The sequence below is a fragment of the Notolepis coatsorum genome (genome assembly GCF_963971535.1).
Source record: "Notolepis coatsorum genome assembly, chromosome: 16".
NCBI classification, from domain to species: Eukaryota; Metazoa; Chordata; class Actinopteri; order Aulopiformes; family Paralepididae; genus Notolepis; species Notolepis coatsorum.
Window position 1 is genome coordinate 58,413,535 of NC_140180.1, and position 19,615 is coordinate 58,433,149.

Sequence of the window (19,615 nt, forward strand, 5' to 3'; positions counted from 1 at the left end):
GTAGGGTAGTAGTTGACGACAGCTACTGTATAGTCACACACTGGACTTAACATTAACATCATTCACAAGTCAAAGTAACACTAGTCACACTGCAAATAATGAAAAAGTCTCTTTTCTACTCAAATATTTATTGATCTTAAAGGTCAGACATATATTATTCTCTCTATGAAGAATTCCCATCTTGACAAGTATTAAGCTTTTATTGAGTCTTCAAATAGTATTTTCGTAAACAAGTGTGTGTGTTGTGGGCTGGGGGTTCTGCCAATAGGGAGGGAGAATTTCACTTGTTCCAACCATATTATAAAACTATACAAGCATATTTTAGAACTCCCAACTGAAATAGTTAATGTTCTTGGAACAAGTGACACTAGGAATGGAACAAGTGAAATTGGGCATGTCTGTCCTTTTTCAAGATCACTTCATTTGTTTTGTGAATTTGTATTACGAGACGAATTCTCTCACCCTATTGGGAAATGGTACGATTTTATGACTCAAAGATTATTACTTGCCATTTCTTTCCCTATTTGCCAGGTAGACAATCTGTGTTTGATTAGTCAGATAATTAAGTTTCATGCTCTTGTCCCACACTTGCAATAACAAAATGCTACCAATGGCTATCATCTCATCCACACTGCTTCTATCCTGTTTCTTTCCTTATTGAGACATGACTAACGGAAGTTGAACTTCCACTTAAACGGTGGAGTAGACAATTTCAGAGAAAGAGTGAGCTTACATGTCCAGCAGAAATAGAGGAAGCTCTGTGTCACTCTTCCAGCCCAGCGTTGTGTGCTATGCACGCACAACAAAACATTTTCCACAGCAGCTTTAAAGGGGAACTCCAACATTTTGGGAAATTAGCTTATTTAACATCTTCCCTGGAGTTAGACAAGAAGATACATACCTTTTTTGTCTCTGTGCGTGCATTTTAGCTTTGGGAATAGACGCTCCGTTAGCATAGCTTAGCTTCATCACTGGAAGTGAGGCAGGACAGTAGCCTTACAGTGCCTTACAGTGTATTGCAAGGTCTGACATTGACCAAATTTGATATGCACGACCTTGGTGGGCTCTAGGTCAACTCCTGAAAAATGTCAGACCTTGCAATCAAAAGTTAGGGGGCGCACTGAAATTATGGCAAGGGTTATTAGCCCCCTAACTTTTGATTGCAAGGTCTGACATTGACCCCCTTTTCAGGAGTTTTTCAAAAAAAAGAATACAAAATATTTCCCGGCCTCTGAGCGGTAGGTGGTTTGGTACTCTGTGTACTTATCGGCGAGGAACGCAATGGTGGGGCTCGTTTTCTCATCAGACCCTATGCAGGAACACCACTTTGAAGGTTAAAAATAATATGATTAGTTAAGATTCAGGCCTGAAACCAACACCACGACTGGGAAATATTTTTCTATTATATATATATTAAAAAAAAAAATCCAGCTTACAGCTGCTGGTGCCTCTGTGACGGATCATACTGGTCTGCGTTGTGTTTGATGTTAAATGTAATGTCCCGAGGGGGAGTCGAACAGGGCGACGACACAGGCCGCTGCACTAAGAAGTGAATTCACTCCTAACTACCGTACCTATGCGTCTGTTAACCCTGTTATGGGGAAGTGAGTTTAATTTACCAACCCGCACTGCCACAGTCACTCGTCAACACACCTGTTTCCGTGACTGTGGACATACCCACGGGCTTCCCCGTTACACTCACCTCCCTAAACTCACGCCCCTCAGGACATCCGGGTCACGGCACCACTGTGACGGATCATACTGGTCTGCGTTGTGTTTGATGTTAAATGTAATGTCCCGAGGGGGAGTCGAACAGGGGGCTCCCGCGGGTGACGACACAGGCCGCTGCACTAAGAAGTGAATTCACTCCTAACTACCGTACCTATGCGTCTGTTAACCCTGTTATGGGGAAGTGAGTTTAATTTACCAGCCCGCACTGCCAGTCACTCGTCAACACACCTGTTTCCGTGACTGTGGACATACCCACGGGCTTCCCCGTTACACTTCTGTCAGACTGGAATTTTTTTTGGTGCAGCACTGAGCTTGAAAAGTGATGCAGAGCTTCCTCTATTTCAGCTGGACATGTAAGCTCACTCCTGCTCATTTCTCAGAAATGTCCTATTCCACCTTTAAGTCCCACCCATGAATATCCATTTCATATCTACATTCTCTATATTGTATCATCTCTCTCTCCTATTTACACTGTATACCAATGAGTATAGAAGCAGTCAGCCTAACAATCATGTTCTGAAATTTTCAGACAACACTTATTCTAAGCCTACTGAAGGCTGGCGACTGCCCCTCTACTTACCAGTACCACTTACCACATCAACTCCTTTCAAGTCTGGTGTGAGAGACATCATCTCATTCTCAATACCACCTAAACTAAAGAGATTATCTATGACCCCAGAGAAGTGAGAGTACATGACCCTGTGGTAATTGGCGACTGTGAAATAGAGCAGCTTGCATCATACAAATACCTAGGAATCCACATGGATAATCGACTGAAAATAAACACTAAGTATCCGTCACTCCAATCTATCTTGGAGAATGTAGTGGTCAGCCAGGCACAGAAAATCTTACAGGATCCTTCTCATTATTCTATATCCTGAATACGAAGTTCTTCCCTCGGGGAGACGTTCAGAGCAAGTAGATACAAGAGCAACCGCTACAAGCTCTCCTTCCTTCCTACATCCATCGCTCTCCTAAATAACACTAGAGGTCTATTCCTTTGAGGTGCCACTTAACAGTGGGCTGTCACCTCTTTCTTTCTTGTCCAAGTCCAAATCTTGTTGCAATTTAATTAGGGAAAGGTGCAATATGAAGCTTTTTGAAGCTTTTGCAATTAGTTTACCTACTCATGAAATGTCTCTATGCATTGTCATATTTGTCTGAAGTCCTTTTTACTAACTGAATGAATGAATGATTGTATATATCGTTTTCTTCTTCATTTACAACATTATCGCAGACTGATGCAGCGCCGATGTTCCTAGTAAATTGCCCCTTTGGGGACAATAACGTTTATTCTTATCTCAGTGGAAAGCTGCACATGCTTTCGCTTGCACCACTTAAAAAAACTGGGCACATGGTGCTTTCATAATCAAGTAATAACATCACCAGTTTGAGTAAAAAATTACCCCTTCACCAACACTACTGTAAAACTAAGTTACTTGTTCTTTCATTTGCAACGGGCAAAATAGCTGTTTGTCACAAGAAACCACTGAAGAAATACATGCCAACAAGCCATTTAAAAAAGATAAATCTTTAATTCCTTCATTGAAATCTTTGGCACCATAACTTACGAGTACAATTAAAACAGTCTAAAACATGCTGCCTACAGTGTTATTTTTCTTACGTCATTAACCATGCACCAACAGAGATGTTCAATGGTTTGAAATGTGGACCACGTAGACTCATCCACATGCAATCGATTTATGCTTGAATAAGCACATCGTTTAGTGGTCGAGTCCACAAGATCCTCATTGCATGCCGATGGAATTCCAACCATGTAGACTCAACCAAATTACGTGCTTATTACATGTACAATGTATGTAAATGGTCGAAGATCTTACTTAGTGGACATTCAAAACCCTTGCCAGTGGCTAATGTGCTACAAAGTAATATGCAAGAGGGATCCGATTGGGCAGGTTGTGGAATTCTAGCATGGATCCAGCCCCCTGAATCATACGTTTTTCCAGGCTAGTGGAATTAAATTAAGAAGTGAAACGCATAAGGCCATTTAAAGCTCTTATGAACTTTCAGGCACTCACAATCAATAGCTACATTTAGGGTCCATCACACGTGGCTACGGACATTAGGACTAGATGAGATCTAAATGCCCGGAAATACGACCCACACCAGAGCAGAATCACCAAAAACTCCTCACGTGGGAGACTTTAGCATTGGCCTTTTGACCATATCCTGTACGTGAGACTGGATTATCAGACGAACATGCACCAGTAGTGACACTGACAATTATACAAGGCATCATCCTCAACATGAAAACTGAAATCCACTGGCTTTTCTCAACTCAAGAATCATAGGCGTTCAAAACGGAACACCATTCCGCTATAAGTTAAAGAGGACTGGAAGCTATTCTCTGCAAGGTGAGACACACATCAGGAAAGAAAGAAAAGTCAGTGTTTTACATGATGATAATTACAGACAGACATACAGTGTATTCATTGGAAGGTGTCATAATGTCCCACCTAACCGACAAAGCTCCAGTACAGGAAATGCATCCTGTTAGCTTTACATCACTAATGTGTCATGGCTCATAATGGCAAGAAATGACGGAAACAAGGGAAATTCTACAAAAGTAAAATTAATTAAGTCAATTAAATAAGTTAACATGAACACATCCATAATGATTCTTAAATGTTGAAATGTTGGACAGTGAAATGCTATAAGTTGTATACACAATGCTGCAGTGGTTCCCAGCCACTCAAATTAATTACTCTGCGTGACCATGTGAGGGGTGGGCTCCCTCTCATCTTAAGGGCCACAGACTAAAAAAACATAGAAGCACTGATCTTACTTCATCAAATTCTCTTTACACATATACGTTTTGTAACTGATGTCAGCCTGAGTCTCTTCTTTCCTCAGTAGCAGAAAAGTGACTTCACAAGCCATGAAAGGAAGGATGTTCATTCATTCTTTTTAGGTAGTGGGAACGGTTAAGGTTAGCATTAAGCTAAGGGATACGTTTATGCATACCCTTTTAGGTGAAAATAACGAGTTATGGCTTTGCAGCTAGGCCAGAACTTTTACCATTCCCCCATGAAAACATCCTTCCAGGCTATAGTTCTAGACACTAACACCCTATAAATCCACCAGGAAGACATGTCTGTTTGAAGCTCTACTAGATATGTCAAAATAAAAAATTTACCACTTTCCATTGGCCAGATATTGCATTAGGCCTTTTGTCAGAGGTCCCACCTGACCTCTTGCTATTGGTCAGAAGTCTCACTGGGCCTTTTTCTATTGGTAAGAAGTCCAACCATTCCTTTTACTATTGGCTAAATGTTTTTCTTTTGGTCAAATGTCCTACAAGGCTTTCTTTTTGCTGTTGGGTCAGAAGTTCTCCCGGACTATGGGTCAGATTTGTTTTTCGGTGAGAAATTCCACCAGACCTTTTTTCCTCATTGGTCTGAAGTCCCCTTTTAAGCTGATCAGACATGTGAGGGGGAGGGAGTGGATGTTCATATATATATATGGAGTGATAGATAAGTAGAAGTATTTTCTCTCTCTCTGCTCGTGGAAGGAGCAGGATGGAGTGATGATGGAGGTGAGGAGAGAGAGAAATCCTATGTTGTCTGGGTGATGATGATGATGAGGATGATGACAACCAGCACAGCACAGACCACGGCGATACAGATCATCTTCTATTTGGGGAGAGAGAGAGAGAGAGAGAGACCATACATCAGTGTCTATGAATATTGATATGATTCACTGACATATACAGTATACATAATTGTAAGCATGCACACACACAAACAAATGCAATAGTGATACACCACACCACACTGCAGACCACACACCAACTAACCCAAACTACTACGCTACGAGGAACTAACCTAATTCACCACCAGCACTGCTGTTTGTTCAGCCATGACTGACTGACTGCAGGCAAGAACCAGAGAGAGCGAAAACAAAACACCCTCAAATCTACAACATACACTAACACACCCCACATAAGCGAACACGTGCGCATGCAAAAACACACCCACACAGGTTGCCTAGACTGAAGAGAATGCAAACCCTTGCCAACGCTTCCCTGCCCACACCCACTCTGACATGGAGGAGTCCATGTTGTTACTCACCCTTTACACTCTCCTGTTACTCAAAAAACATCAGCTTTCCTTCTTCAATCCCACTGACAACCCCACAATCAGAGCTATTACGGCCACCAACAGCAAAATCACAGCTATAATCACCACTTTCTGTTGGGAAGGGGGAAATTAAGTATATACAGACTGTTTCAGTGGAATTGAACAGCTTGGAATGGCAGTTAACTTCCTGTTGAAGCGTTAACCCTTTGACTACCACACTACAGAAGGTTACCTTTCACTACCACACTACAGAAGGTTAACCTTTCACTACCACCGGTTAACTGTCTGTAGTGTGGTAGTGAAAGGGTTAACCTTATGTAGTGTGGTAGTGAAAGGGTTAATGCAAGCAACTGACTGAGTCAAATGTGGTCCATTTAGTCTCCGTTGTCAGGTTGAAATCATCTATATTATGCAATCAAGGCCATTCTTTTTTTTGTATCCACTTTTTTTCCTTATTTTCAATTTTTCTCCCATCCCAATTTCGCCTCGCCAATTCTCCCTTCAATTCTCCCCTCCCCTGTCTCGAACGTTGCTAGACTATGCCTCCCACTGGTCGGCTGCAGTGAGGACCAAGCCTTGCATCACGTGTCCCCTCCGGTACACGAGGAGGCAGCTGTCGCATCTTTTCACCTGAACAGCGCAATCTCTCAGTGGCGAGGAGTAACGCGTGGGAGGCTCACGCTGCCCCCGATACTTCCTGATTCTGCTGTACAGGCGGACCAACCAACCTGTAGGAGTCGCTGTCCACAACGTCCAATCCCCACCCACCGGCTTTCCCACCCTCTAACACTGCCAACGACCAAGCCGGTAGCAACGCAGAGAGCTGGGCTCGATACCAGCATCTCCTGCGTTAGTGGCGAGCGCCTTGCCCACTGCGCCACTCAGCCGCCATTCTTAACACTTCGATTACCAGCAATGCGGTGCGCCTTACCCCCGTTGAATGCCACCACCCACTTCAATGATAGCGTTGTGAACGCATAATCTATGTCTTAAATTATGGCTATGTGTCTAATCTGCCCGTCACTTATCAATGACTTGTTTGCAGTCAACATTGTCGAAACGGATTTTTTTCGTTTTTTTTTTAATAATCGGTTAATTTCCGTTTTATAGCATTTTGAAAAGCCCTCGTTTTCTTGAAAGTTTCAGGAAAATATAACTTTTCCGTGATAAACGGCATTTACTGGAATATTCTGGAATACACAAAAAACTGTCATTTTTCGGCCTATTTATGAATCGTTTTCAAATAAACGCTAGATTATCGATAGTATATGTGTACTTATGCACGCTAGAGAAGCGAGCTGAAAAATCTATTCTCTCATTTCCTGATCAGCACACACACACACACACACACATGGGGCAAACGCTGATATAGAGGTGAAAACAGATCCGATTACCCCAAGACTGGTAAAATTGATTCCTTACCTCAGATCAGATGTTCTCCAAAAAGATTATTCCAATTCCTGATCGCCATTCCAAATATCAATCACGTTTATTGATTCAGCGCTGGGTACTGTAAATATGTATTCCACGTTGTTTTCCGGCTCTGCAATCACTTCGATCCTTCAGATGGCTTGACTGAAAAGTAAAATGAGGAAACTGGAACCCCCCCCCCCCACCAGTCTAATCCAATGGGGTGCAGTTACACAGGGAGAGACGATAGGGGGCGGTATTTTCCCAATGGAGCTCAGAGAGAGTTTGGAGCACTAGCGTGAGGCTTGATTGATGAAATATGAATTCAAATCGCTAATAAAAAAAAAGACAAACAAACGCTATATAGCGTTGCTGGCATTCAACAGGCGGCATGAACTAACGACATAAAGCATCCGTGGCACTCAAAGTGTTAAAAGGAGATGCCGTTAAGAAAGTACAATAACAATGACCGTTTTGTAGAAGGGACGACACGGAAAAAAGTATATAGGTAAAATCTACATGAACTACTGTAGGTCATACAGAGGGTGCATATTTAGTATTGCTGCCAAAATCAGTACATTAATCACAGGAATTAGCGACGTTGAGTTGTTAATAAAGATATTTAATTTCCAATCATTCCAAGCTGGATAAGCTAAAGCGAATAAGTAAATATTTACCCAGAAAAGCAAATCCATATTTTGTTTTTAATATGACTGTTACGGATCATATGGAGACAATGGTATCACACCGGGATAAATGCTGCATCGAATAGTAACAGTTAGGGCAAAAGACAGAGAGAGAAAAGTTTAGCGTGAAGGCGAGTGAGTGTTTGTGTGTGTATACAATAGTCTGTGAGACTTGTCTGTGTATGTGAGAGATCGTGGTCCAAATGAGGAGCGGGGAAATAGGTTTTTCTGAGCGGGTTCAGGTGGTTGAGAAGCAGGAAGGATCCACAGGACACAGGGTGAAGGTTCCGGAACAAACCACACCAGGTCAAGACGGGTCAGGGGTCATCATGGGACAGTCAATGTGAACATCTGGGTCGTGATGCTGGGGAGGGTCTCCATGTTTTGGCCTGGGTTTCCCAAGAGCATCTTTAGTGTAAACAAATGGGAATATCACTTGATTTCAGCCTCGAGTTATCCATATGCTCTAGGTAGTAGGTCTGTGTTTGAGTTGAGAACATCTAGGGAATAACAGATCTGGGATCTGTGTTGGAGTGTGGTATTCCCTGAACTCCCCTTCTGTTCCACCGTTAGCCAACAGAAAAAGAGGAAGTCAATGCTACTACAAGATGCTTTTGGGAAGCCAGACCGTAGTAGTTCTCGACACCGGTCACTCACACGACGAGCCTCTTGCTGAAACTTTGCCGCTTTCTTAGTGTCCGCTACCGCACGCTCCACGAATCCCACCGATTGGTCCATGTTGCTCTCAATCCTGTCAATCATTCCGCCCTGATGGTGGCGGGTTATCGAAGGAAGAGAAAGGCATGCAGAGGAAAAGGTAGAAAGAAGAGAGAAAGACGCAGAGGTGGTGTGTGTGTGTGTTGGGGGTGAGGGAGTCATACACACAAGTATGCAGTGTGAGACAGTGTGGTTTTACAGTGTCCAGCGCAGAGGAAGTAAGAGGAGGGAACATTAGTATGGCAGCGAAGTAGAACAACAAGTACAGTACCTTGCGGATTCTAGTCTGGCACCTCTTCGCTTTTATGATGTCCGATTTAGCAGCGGCTACGTGGTCCACAGACTTAGACACATTCTTCTCTATGTTTTCTACTATGTCACCCTAAAAAAAAAAAAAAAACAGTGAGAAATGGAAAACACAAAAACTAACAACAAATATTGAAAAACACTACTCTAAAAGACATAATAGTCACCCCAAACTGGACAAGAATAGTCGCGTCTTTCATTCGCAAAGGAAGTTGAAAACAGAGGTTTTTTGCATGTCACGCGACTGTACTCCGCAGTCTCCAGTATTGGTGAGAGCTTTAGTAGTACAAGGCAACGCCTCTATTTCCTTAGGCGCCTAAGGAAGTGCAAAGTGAGTAAGAAGAACCTCAAGAACTTCTACTTGTGCACAATAGAGAGCATCCTGACTGGTAACATCACCTCCTGGTTTGGGAATAGCAAAGCACAAGACTGCAGCAGACTACAGAGAGCGGCCCGTTCAGCCGAACGCACAATTGGAGGTGGGCTTCCCACTCTCCAGGACATTTATAACAAGCGTTGCAGGGCCAAGAGAATAATCAAAGACTCTAGTCATCCAAACAACTGCCTCTTTGAACTGCTGCGGTCAGGCAAGCGCTACCGGAGTCTCATGGCCAGTACAGAGAGACTCAGAAGGAGCTTCTATCCCCAGGCCATCAGGATGCTCAATGACAATGACACTATGTAACAACCCATCATCTACACTCACTGAACACACATCCACATGTACACACTCACTTTAAAGGCCAACTTGCAGGTTAAACCTTACTCTTGCCGTGACGTCACTACCGGTAACTTATGCCTTATGCCCGTCCGGGTCATAGTACTACTGGCTATATGGCTCTGGCTAACGTTACCCCGTTAGCATTATGTCTACTGTCGTGAACCATTTTAAATCTGAGCATGTAAAAGAGTTTTGGGAACGAGTAAAATGTGCAGGTCCTCTTCTCAGACCTGTGGGGCAAAGCACTGCACACGCATCATGCCGGCTAGCAAGTTACACGTCACAGCATTTTGATACGATAGTAGCCCCACTCGGTGCATCACAGTCACGAAACGGGCTACCACGATAGCTATTAGCTAACTAACGTTAACGTTACAAGCTCAAACACCTTATAACTACTACTATTGTCGTGTCCATAAGTTCCCTGGCAGAATACTTGTGAGGACAAAGGTATACAAAGAGGAGAGAACAATTTTAAATCGGGGCATGTTAGGAGTTTCGAGAATGCTGACTACCAAGCTAGCTAACTTAGCTACTAACGTTATATACACAATATGTACAACGCCACAATGATTTACATTATTACAAATATGGTAACGTGGTTGTGGCTTTTACAAATAGTGGTTAGCTTTAGAGATGAATGGCTATGATCACGGAGCACTAGTGTTAGGTGAAACAGATACTAGATCCTCGGCTAGTAGTAGCAAGGCTCTCTGCTTCCTGCCACTACCTGCCTGTGATTCTCAGAGCCCCTGCTGCCCTGTACCTGGTGTGATGTCATCATTAAGATGACACACGCACGTTATGAACCATGGATTAAAATATCCACGTGCGTGGTGGTTGTGGTTTGGTCGACAAAATGTATAAAAAAAACGTTAAAACTGGGTCAATTTCGATACATATTTTTTGCCTCTTCATGAAAGTCACCGTTGGCCTAGTCACATTGTTTATTGAACAAAAATACAACCTGCAAGTTGGCCTTTAACACACTTTATATTCATCTATTATTAAAGAGATTTGCACTACATTCATACCTCATTTGCACCCTACCTTACGTTTTGTACCTCATCTAATTTCTGCATTGTACCTCACTGTTACTCATTTTACTCTGTATTGTATATATTTATATTGACTGAACATTCCTTTACTTACTTTTCACTTACTCTTAATTACTTCCCTTTTTACTGTATGTAGCACACTCTCAGGGACTCATACAGAAACAAGTATTTCATCATAAAGTATTCTGTATTTTATTACGACAAATAATAAACAAACTTGAACTTGAGGCAACGATTACCAATTAGAAAATGTAGATATACAATCAGCATAAAATATGGCACAGGCTCACTTTAATGTGGATTTGCTGACATATATACGTCAAAGGACCCCATCTGTGTCCCAAGCTTTGAAGTGCTGCGTGAGCCCAGGCTAAGTAGAAATCATCCATTCCACAGACAACGGTTAACAAAACTAAAAAAGATATTTCACAGAAATCACATCACAAAGACGGAAAAGAAGGCAAGAAAATTAAGCTCCTTACCTCCAACACGGCTTTTCCTCAGAAAGCATGGGGTAGCCAACAAGAAATATGTGGTTACACATAATAAGCTGTGATGAGTGACTGGTCTACGATATGAAAGTGTTTTAATTCTAGTGTGGTAAAAAATCTGTATGATTGTGGCACCCTGACGAAAGCATAGCAGAAACACATTGATGGTCTGAAAATAAACTAAATGTTTAATTGCACTGAGAGAAGAGTGCATTTATCATTTCCATCTAGTGTGGTGAGCAAGTATAGTATGACAAACAACTGGTGCTCAATTAGTATAAATCCTGTGCATTCATGTAGAACCTCCTAGTCATGGGGAGGGGGGGGTAGGGGGGTGAGATGGATGGATGGATGAGATGGAGGTAGATGGGATTGAAAGAGAAACAAAAGAGAATCACTCCCTGGACCAAAGCAGGAGAGGAGAGTGGAGGGAGAGCTGGAAAATAGATAGAGATAGAGATAGACCACCGCAAAACTTCCGGTATTCTGAAATCATGGGAGAGAGAGCAGGGGGAGAAAATGAATGAATGTGGATGAGAGCCTTGACATTAAGTAGTTGTAGCTACGGCTGTGGGGGTGCTGGAGACATGATCCAATATACTTTTATATACGGAGCGACCAATCCAAAGTCGATAAGCACTTTCTTGTGACATCCTCGATTTGCTGTAAATATGTTTTACTGCTTTTCAAAATAAATCAAGGGGGAAAAAGCTATGGCTGTGGGGGTGCTGGAGACATGATCCAATAGACTTGTATACGCCCAAGTCTCCTGAACACAGAGAAACCAATCCCAAGTCGATCTGCACTTTCTCGGCCGAGCTATAGTCACTTTCCCACACCTACTCCCGAACTACGCATGTGCAGATTGATGAAGATAGATCTCTGGACAATCCAGATACTCCGTGGGCAATCTGCACATGCAGAGTTCGGGAGTAGGTGCGGAAAAGTGACTATAGCTCGGCCGAGAAAGTGCCGAAAGGATGTCACAAGAAAGTCGTGGGACTTATTTCCATTGAGGTCCTCATACAATTAACAGTTAATACGTTAAATATACATTACAATACAAAAACATATGACATATACAGTACATACACAACAACAAAAATTCTATACTAATGACGCTCTATAGGGGAACCTTTTCTAAAAGACCAGCTTTTATCTGCCGCTTAAAAGACCTCAGATTGGTTGTCAGTTTGTCACTGATGTCGAGATCGTTCCACTGTGTAGCACCTATGTAAGTAAATGAACCCTTTCCCACTTACTGTTAAAAGCAGGATGGCTCACATCTGCTACACTGGCTCTGGCACTTCGCTTACCCGAGTAAAGCATCTCTTTAAGAATATGGGGACCTGGCCTTATGTACCATGGTCAATCTGGCCATGGTAACCCTGGATTCCACTGATCTTATGTATTCCATCGGATTTTATGTACCATGGTCAATCTGGCCATGGTAACCATGGATTCCACTGGTAGCCAGGTGATCTCTCTAAGTTGGTTCTTACCTACAGTATATGGTCTCTGGGCCCCAACCCTAATATGACCCTGATCAGTCTGTTCTGTGCCGACTGTAGTTTTGTTTTTTGGGACTTGATTAGGCCCTCGTACCAAGATGTACATGCAAACTCGAAATGGCACAAAATAAGCAAGTTGGCCACCACTAGTTTTGTCTCCCTATCTAAATACCTAGCTGTCAGTGCCAAAAACTGTTAGTTTTCTGTTGTTCAATACCTTACTGGCCATGTTTCGGCATCTAAGTTACCTTCCAATATACAACCTAGGTATTTCACAGATGATTTTGCTGCCATGTAGTCAGAATAAAATTTTACCTTGAATTCCAGGCTCTTACCTAATTTATTTTTGAAGCCAAACAGAATTTACATTTACATTTAGTCATTTAGCTGACGCTTTTATCCAAAGCGACTTACAAGTTTTGTACAACAAGACAGCAGGAAGGGTACAACTCTATCAGCTGAGTAACAATGTTCATCAAAGTGTCGAGTGCTATAGTGTAGGTTAGTATATTAGGACAAGTGCATGACACTAAGGTTAGTTAGGGTTAGATTTTTATTTATTTTTTTATCTATATTGATGAATATATATCATTTCGAGAATTTATTCCGTCTTCCCAGAGTGTAAAGATAGCTTGTTATCAATAAGCCAAGAGTTAACATTTGCCAATTCTTCGCTCAGTGAGCTCTCAAGAGTGGCTTGATCCTTATGTGACATTAGCAGAGCAGAATCATCAGCGTACAGGAATAATTCACAGTTACAGGCATCTATCATATAATTTACGTATACTAAAACCACTTAATGTCAAGGCTCTCATCCATATTCATTAATTCTCTCCCCCCGCTCTCTCCTCCATGAGCTCAATGTAACACGGAAGTGCAGTGGTCTATAAGATAGGATAGATAGATAGATAGATAGATAGATAGATATAGATAGATAGATCTGGAGAAAACTAGATAAATGCAATAATGTTAGAATGCAAGGTTGTGAGGCTGAAATAATGATGGATAAATGAGTGAACATTGATGGATGAATGGAGTGAAGGAGTGTACCTGGCTTTCCACCAGCATGGCGATATCTACAAACATGTCGTGGAGCTCCTTGATGCTGCTCTCCAGGCGGACAATGTCTTTGTGTCTGGCTTCTATTTCACTCAAGGCCTGCTTTGAGATGCCCGAATCCACGATCTGGAGATGGCAAAGGATTAGTGTGTTTGGTGATGTTGGCACATGCATCCCAGTAGGTGTGTGTACACACACACACACACACACACACACACACTTACCCCTGCAGTGAATACAGCAGAGTTTCCACTCTCCAACATCTCTTCCAGCTCATCATCTGTTGTGGCTTTGCCAGCTAGAGAGTTGCAAAAACAGTCAAATCAAATTCCTTGTATGTGAAAACTACAATAAAGACCATTCTGATTCTGATTTACAAAGCTCTATAACGAACAGCTGCATTCTGAGGGTTAAGTCAACACTCTTAACTAATTATAGCAGGTTTGCATTGTGTTTTCAAAGGGATCAACAGAGAGCTGTTCATTTACGATAATGGCTCCTTCTTCTGTGGTTTTCTGGGAAATTCATTAACACATTGGGCGCCATGGGTTATATCCATCAATATACCCAGTCTGCCACCGTTGAAAGCCTATGGAGATGTTTACCTTCTTTGCAGGGCTATCACTTTTAAAATGTTATTGCTATATTGACATTACTATGGCCCATTCAACATCGATTATCTATCGTTCAGGATGTGGGAACATTATATTTTTTCATTCATACATTGTTGTGTTAATAACGTCTAGAATATAAGTATGCTATATCAAAAAATTCAAATGTATATGATCGGTATACATTATGCTTAATCATGCGTGAAGGAAAGGGGGGGGGGGGGGGTCGTTTATAATTCCTTGATAGTCAGTAGCGGCTTTATTTAGCATGGGTCGATATATTGATCAGATGGTTTGCAGTGAAATGAATAAACAATCGGGCTGAAAATAACGTTACGGTCCTCTTACCGTTCGCCGATGAGACTGGAGGAAAAAGATCCCAATTATTTGACGCCGATCTCCTACATCCATTTCCGGTTTGTATGGCACAATAAACTACGAAATCATATCGATTATTAAGTTTAGAAAGCGATCCAAATGCACTATAGTATTTGTCTGGAGCCACGTAACAAGATATCACTGCCAGAGGGATTTCCTCGACGCACCGATCGGCACTTCCGGTTTTGGCGAGAGTGTAACTCGCGCGACCATCCACCAGGCGGCGGTATTGAGGCGTTGCAATCTCATACAGGGTCCTGCTGGAGTCCGAGGTTGGCTGGATGAATTATGAATGCCATGGCGAAAAAATGTAATATTGATCCCAAAACGGCGTAAGTCGTTCTTGGCGTTCAACGCATGGCGGGCAAAAACGGCGTAACTCGTTCTTGGCGCAGGATGTGTTAAGGCGCCATTACCGGAAATGAACAGCTAAGCTGGAGGATTTGAAAAGAGAGAAAAGGGTAATTTTATACTGTATTTCAGCAGCAGCTTGCATCTTCACCTCCTGCCTTTGTCAAGACTTATCCCTTTGAAAACACAATCTGAACTTGCAATCATCAGTTAGGACGAGTTTTGACTCAACCCTCAGAATCTGCAGTGGTTCGTTATAGAGCTTTGTTTATATACACATACATACAGAAATACAAAGCTCAATAGAGGTAGGTTCTGTCTAACTCACTGATCTCTAGTTGTCTCTGGATGCGTCCTTTACTCCTCTCCCTGAAGTCCACCTGGGCCTCGTTGTACTTAGTCATCACCTCCACAAACTTCCTGGACAGCACTGCATGCTGGGAGACAACAGGAAGTAGTAATTATCCGATCACAATTGGCGTTGGTTTTTGCTGCTGTTTTCCAAAGGAATGAACAGCGCACTTCAGTCACAGTCAGTGGTGGCTTTAAGGTTGAGAGAAGTGGGTTTGTTGCGGGCGGCTAGGTGGCGCAGTGGGCAAGGCGCTCGCCACCAACGCAGGATATGCTGGGTTCGAGCCCAGCTCTCGGCGTTGCTACCAGCTTGGCTGGTCGTTCATACTAATAAAATTGGCAGTATTAGGGGGTGGGAAGCTGGTGGGTGGGGATCGGACGTTGTGGACAGCGACTCCTACAGGTCGGTTGGTGCGCCTGCGCAGCAGAATCAGGAAGCAACGGGGGCGGCGTGTCCCTCCCACGCAGACCCTCGCCGCTGAGAGATCGCGCTGTGCAGGTGAAAAGATGCGACGGCTGCCTCCTCGTGTACCGGAGGGGACACGTGATGCAAGGCTTCGTCCACATTGCAGCCGGCTTGTGGGAGGCATGGCCTAACAACGTTCGAGACAGGGGAGGGTAGAATTGGACAATACGAAATTGGGGAAGGGAGAAAAATTGAAAAATGGGGAGAAAACATAGACAAAAAAAAAAAAAGAGAAGTGGGTTTGTTGACCGAAGGGCCGTCGGATGGGTGAAGTGAATAAATGACGCTCCCCCCAACCTCACTTCCACCGCTGAAGTGCCCTTGAGCAAAGCACTTTTGGGCAGCTCACCCAAAATGAAAATAATAAAAACATATTTTCACTCTTATCTGGAGTGCTATCTATCCAACCAGATATATTTTTAGTAATTTGCCTAGTTTGAGATATCTTCTGTATTGCCATCTGCTGTAGAGATATCTGCTGTAGAGATATCTGCTGTAGAGATATCTGCTGTAGAGATATCTTCTGTAGAGATATCTGCTGTAGAGATATCTGCTGTAGAGATATCTGCTGTAGAGATATCTTCTGTAGAGATATCTTCTGTAGAGATATCTGCTGTAGATATATCTTCTGTAGAGATATCTGCTGTAGAGATATCTGCTGTAGAGATATCTGCTGTAGAGATATCTTCTGTAGAGATATCTGCTGTAGATATATCTGCTGTAGAGAAGTGGGTTTGTTGACCGAAGGGCCGTCGGATGGGTGAAGTGAATAAATGACGCTCCCCCCAACCTCACTTCCACCGCTGAAGTGCCCTTGAGCAAAGCACTTTTGGGCAGCTCACCCAAAATGAAAATAATAAAAACATATTTTCACTCTTATCTGGAGTGCTATCTATCCAACCAGATATATTTTTAGTAATTTGCCTAGTTTGAGATATCTTCTGTATTGCCATCTGCTGTAGAGATATCTGCTGTAGAGATATCTTCTGTAGATATATCTGCTGTAGAGATATCTGCTGTAGAGATATCTGCTGTAGATATATCTGCTGTAGATATATCTGCTGTAGAGATATCTTCTGTAGAGATATCTTCTGTAGAGATATCTTCTGTAGAGATATCTGCTGTAGATATATCGGCTGTAGAGATATCTGCTGTAGATATATCTGCTGTAGATATATCTTCTGTAGAGATATCTGCTGTAGATATATCTTCTGTAGAGATATCTTATCTGCTGTAGATATATCTTCTGTAGAGATATCTGCTGTAGATATATCTGCTGTAGATATATCTGCTGCCACTCAAATACACTGGGCTGAAGTGGTACTTGGTTTGTGCTCAAAGCACCAAAATAATCGATTTAAAAAACTCAAAAGCAATGTCGCTTTCCAGAAATCATCACCCAGTAATCTTTTTTTCTTCTTTTTTTATGAGCTGCCCCTTTAGCCCCCAAATGCTCCACCGGAGCTGCTCAGTGGCAACAGTGTCAGTATGACTACATGAGTATGAAGCAGGGCATTGATGAAAGAGTATACATGCTCAGCAAATCTACCCCAGCTAAATAAAAAAGAATTTATAATAATAATAATAAATAAATCAGTTACTCCTCAGACAATATGTCAGAAGTGTAAGCAAGAAATTAGGCTCAACATTTGTTGAGCATTTGTAGGACTGTGGAATTATGCCATTTATTAAAAACTGCACTGTCGGAAGCTATGTTTTATATGGGGGATGAGGATGGTCTCCAAAGCATGCAAACTGCAGGCAGAGGCCCCCTGAACTGTTTTAGACCACAGTCACTTACCTGTGATTTACGTATCCGTATGTCTGCCGACACCCTCTCCTCCTCATCCGACTCAAGGTTCCTCTCGATGGCTGAGGACCGATGCAAAGGGCTAGATTAATAAACTGATTTAAAACCACACAGGAAATACACTCCCTCACACATCCTGTGTTAAGAAATAATGTGATGGCGATTTATTATGCACATGTCATCAAAACGGAAATTGTCCTCCTAAGCATAGTCCCAGTCATCATAGTGCTGCGCTGACTCACACTTCAGTTTGTTTCTGGCATTGTTGGCCATCTTCTTTATGTCATTGGTGATGGCCTCCAGGTCATCCTGGGTTTCTGGGGAGAACATTGACAGAAATGTGAGATGAATATACCATGACTGTACAATAACCATGACTGTAGTATGATCACGAATATACCATGACTGTACTATGATCATGAATATACCATGACTGTACTATGATCATGAATATACCATGACTTTACTATGATCATGAATATACCATGACTGTACCATAACCATGAATATACCATGACTGTACCATAACCATGACTGTACCATGATCATGAATATACCATGACTGTACAATAACCATGACTGTACTATGATCATGAATATACCACGACTGTACAATAACCATGACTGTACTATGATCATGAATATACCATGACTGTACTATGATCATGACTTTACCATAACCATGACTGTACTATGATCATGAATATACCATGACTGTACAATAACCATGACTGTACTATGATTGTAACTGAGGGGTACAATTCCCTGACTGTATTGTTAGATATGATATTTAATACCACTACCTCATGTACTTTAACTTCTGGCCATCCAGTACAAGATATAAGTATGATGAACACTTTCCCACCTGATGAAACGAATCCACACAAATGTACCAAATCGAAGGTTTAATACAGCAAAAGGTGTATACAACGATCACTTAATTACATTTATGATTTGAAATATGAAATATGCACTTTTATGGCAAATGAGTATTCGTAGGTAAATCAACATTGAATGTCCAATCTCTGGTTACGCAGGGAGTAAGTATACAACCTGGAATATTTAGGAAACGATAGCGATGGTACTTAGATGATTATAGCTGGATACACTAAGGGGGGGGGGGGGGGGGGGGTGTCCCGCTGGTTGTAAGACAGTAGGAGGGGGGGGGGTTAGAGAAGCCGCTGGCGGTATCCCATCTGGCCGACGGTGTCTTGGGAGAATCCAAAGTCTTGGACACGGTGCCCACAGAACCTCGGTCCGCAGACAAATACAGCTGGACCCTCTGTGGACGGTAGCTGCCGGTCCACAACGGAGAGACGTGAGGCGACCTCACTGGTGTAGAGCGCCGTCTCACCTGGAGTCCTCTCCGGGGGGTAGTTCCAACACTCCGCAGTGTTGGCCTTTATCCATGGAATAATCAAAGCACACAAAGCATAATCCAAGCCGTGGAAGGCTCGCCGTCGTCCGGGTAGAGTAATCCAATATACAGGTCCAGTCGCTCTTGGCCCGGAGCTCCTCGGATGCAAGCACCACTAGGGGTCTGCCCAGCCTGGTTAAGCGTCCAGATAACGTCAGGAACGATGGGGGTACTGATAACTTTAGAACTCTAACAGAACGATGCACCATACATAGACTATTATTAGCTTAATAGAATACGTCCAACTCGCCGGTATAGTGCCAAACTATGACTATTCAACTATTAATCTACACGATATCTCAATGCCTATTCTGGGCCAAGTAGGCCTTACTACACCACACGTGCGTCGTGGGGAGGCTTTTGCGTCTGTCACTCTGTTGGAGGGTAAAGAACTGGACTAAAAAGAAAGTTCTACTTTACTTGCGCCATATATATATGCGC

General features: G+C 42.6%; 1 protein-coding gene across 2 annotated transcripts in view; it reads right to left on the bottom strand.

The window, feature by feature from the left end:
- Positions 1–3,283: 3,283 nt before the first annotated feature.
- stx3b (syntaxin 3b) overlaps positions 3,284–19,615 on the bottom strand; it is a 43,882-nt gene continuing 27,550 nt past the window's right edge. Inside the window, exons 4-11 of one of the 2 annotated variants that reach the window (XM_084331296.1) lie at positions 18,000–18,074; positions 17,749–17,819; positions 15,459–15,567; positions 14,015–14,088; positions 13,782–13,916; positions 8,916–9,026; positions 5,823–5,942; positions 3,284–5,384 (exon numbers count right to left, since the gene is read on the bottom strand). In XM_084331296.1, the coding sequence (XP_084187422.1) occupies positions 5,853–5,942; positions 8,916–9,026; positions 13,782–13,916; positions 14,015–14,088; positions 15,459–15,567; positions 17,749–17,819; positions 18,000–18,074 (665 nt within the window). In that variant the 3' untranslated portion in view covers positions 3,284–5,384; positions 5,823–5,852. The remainder of the gene's footprint in view (positions 5,385–5,822; positions 5,943–8,915; positions 9,027–13,781; positions 13,917–14,014; positions 14,089–15,458; positions 15,568–17,748; positions 17,820–17,999; positions 18,075–19,615) is intronic. The other variant, XM_084331297.1, reaches the window with a different exon arrangement.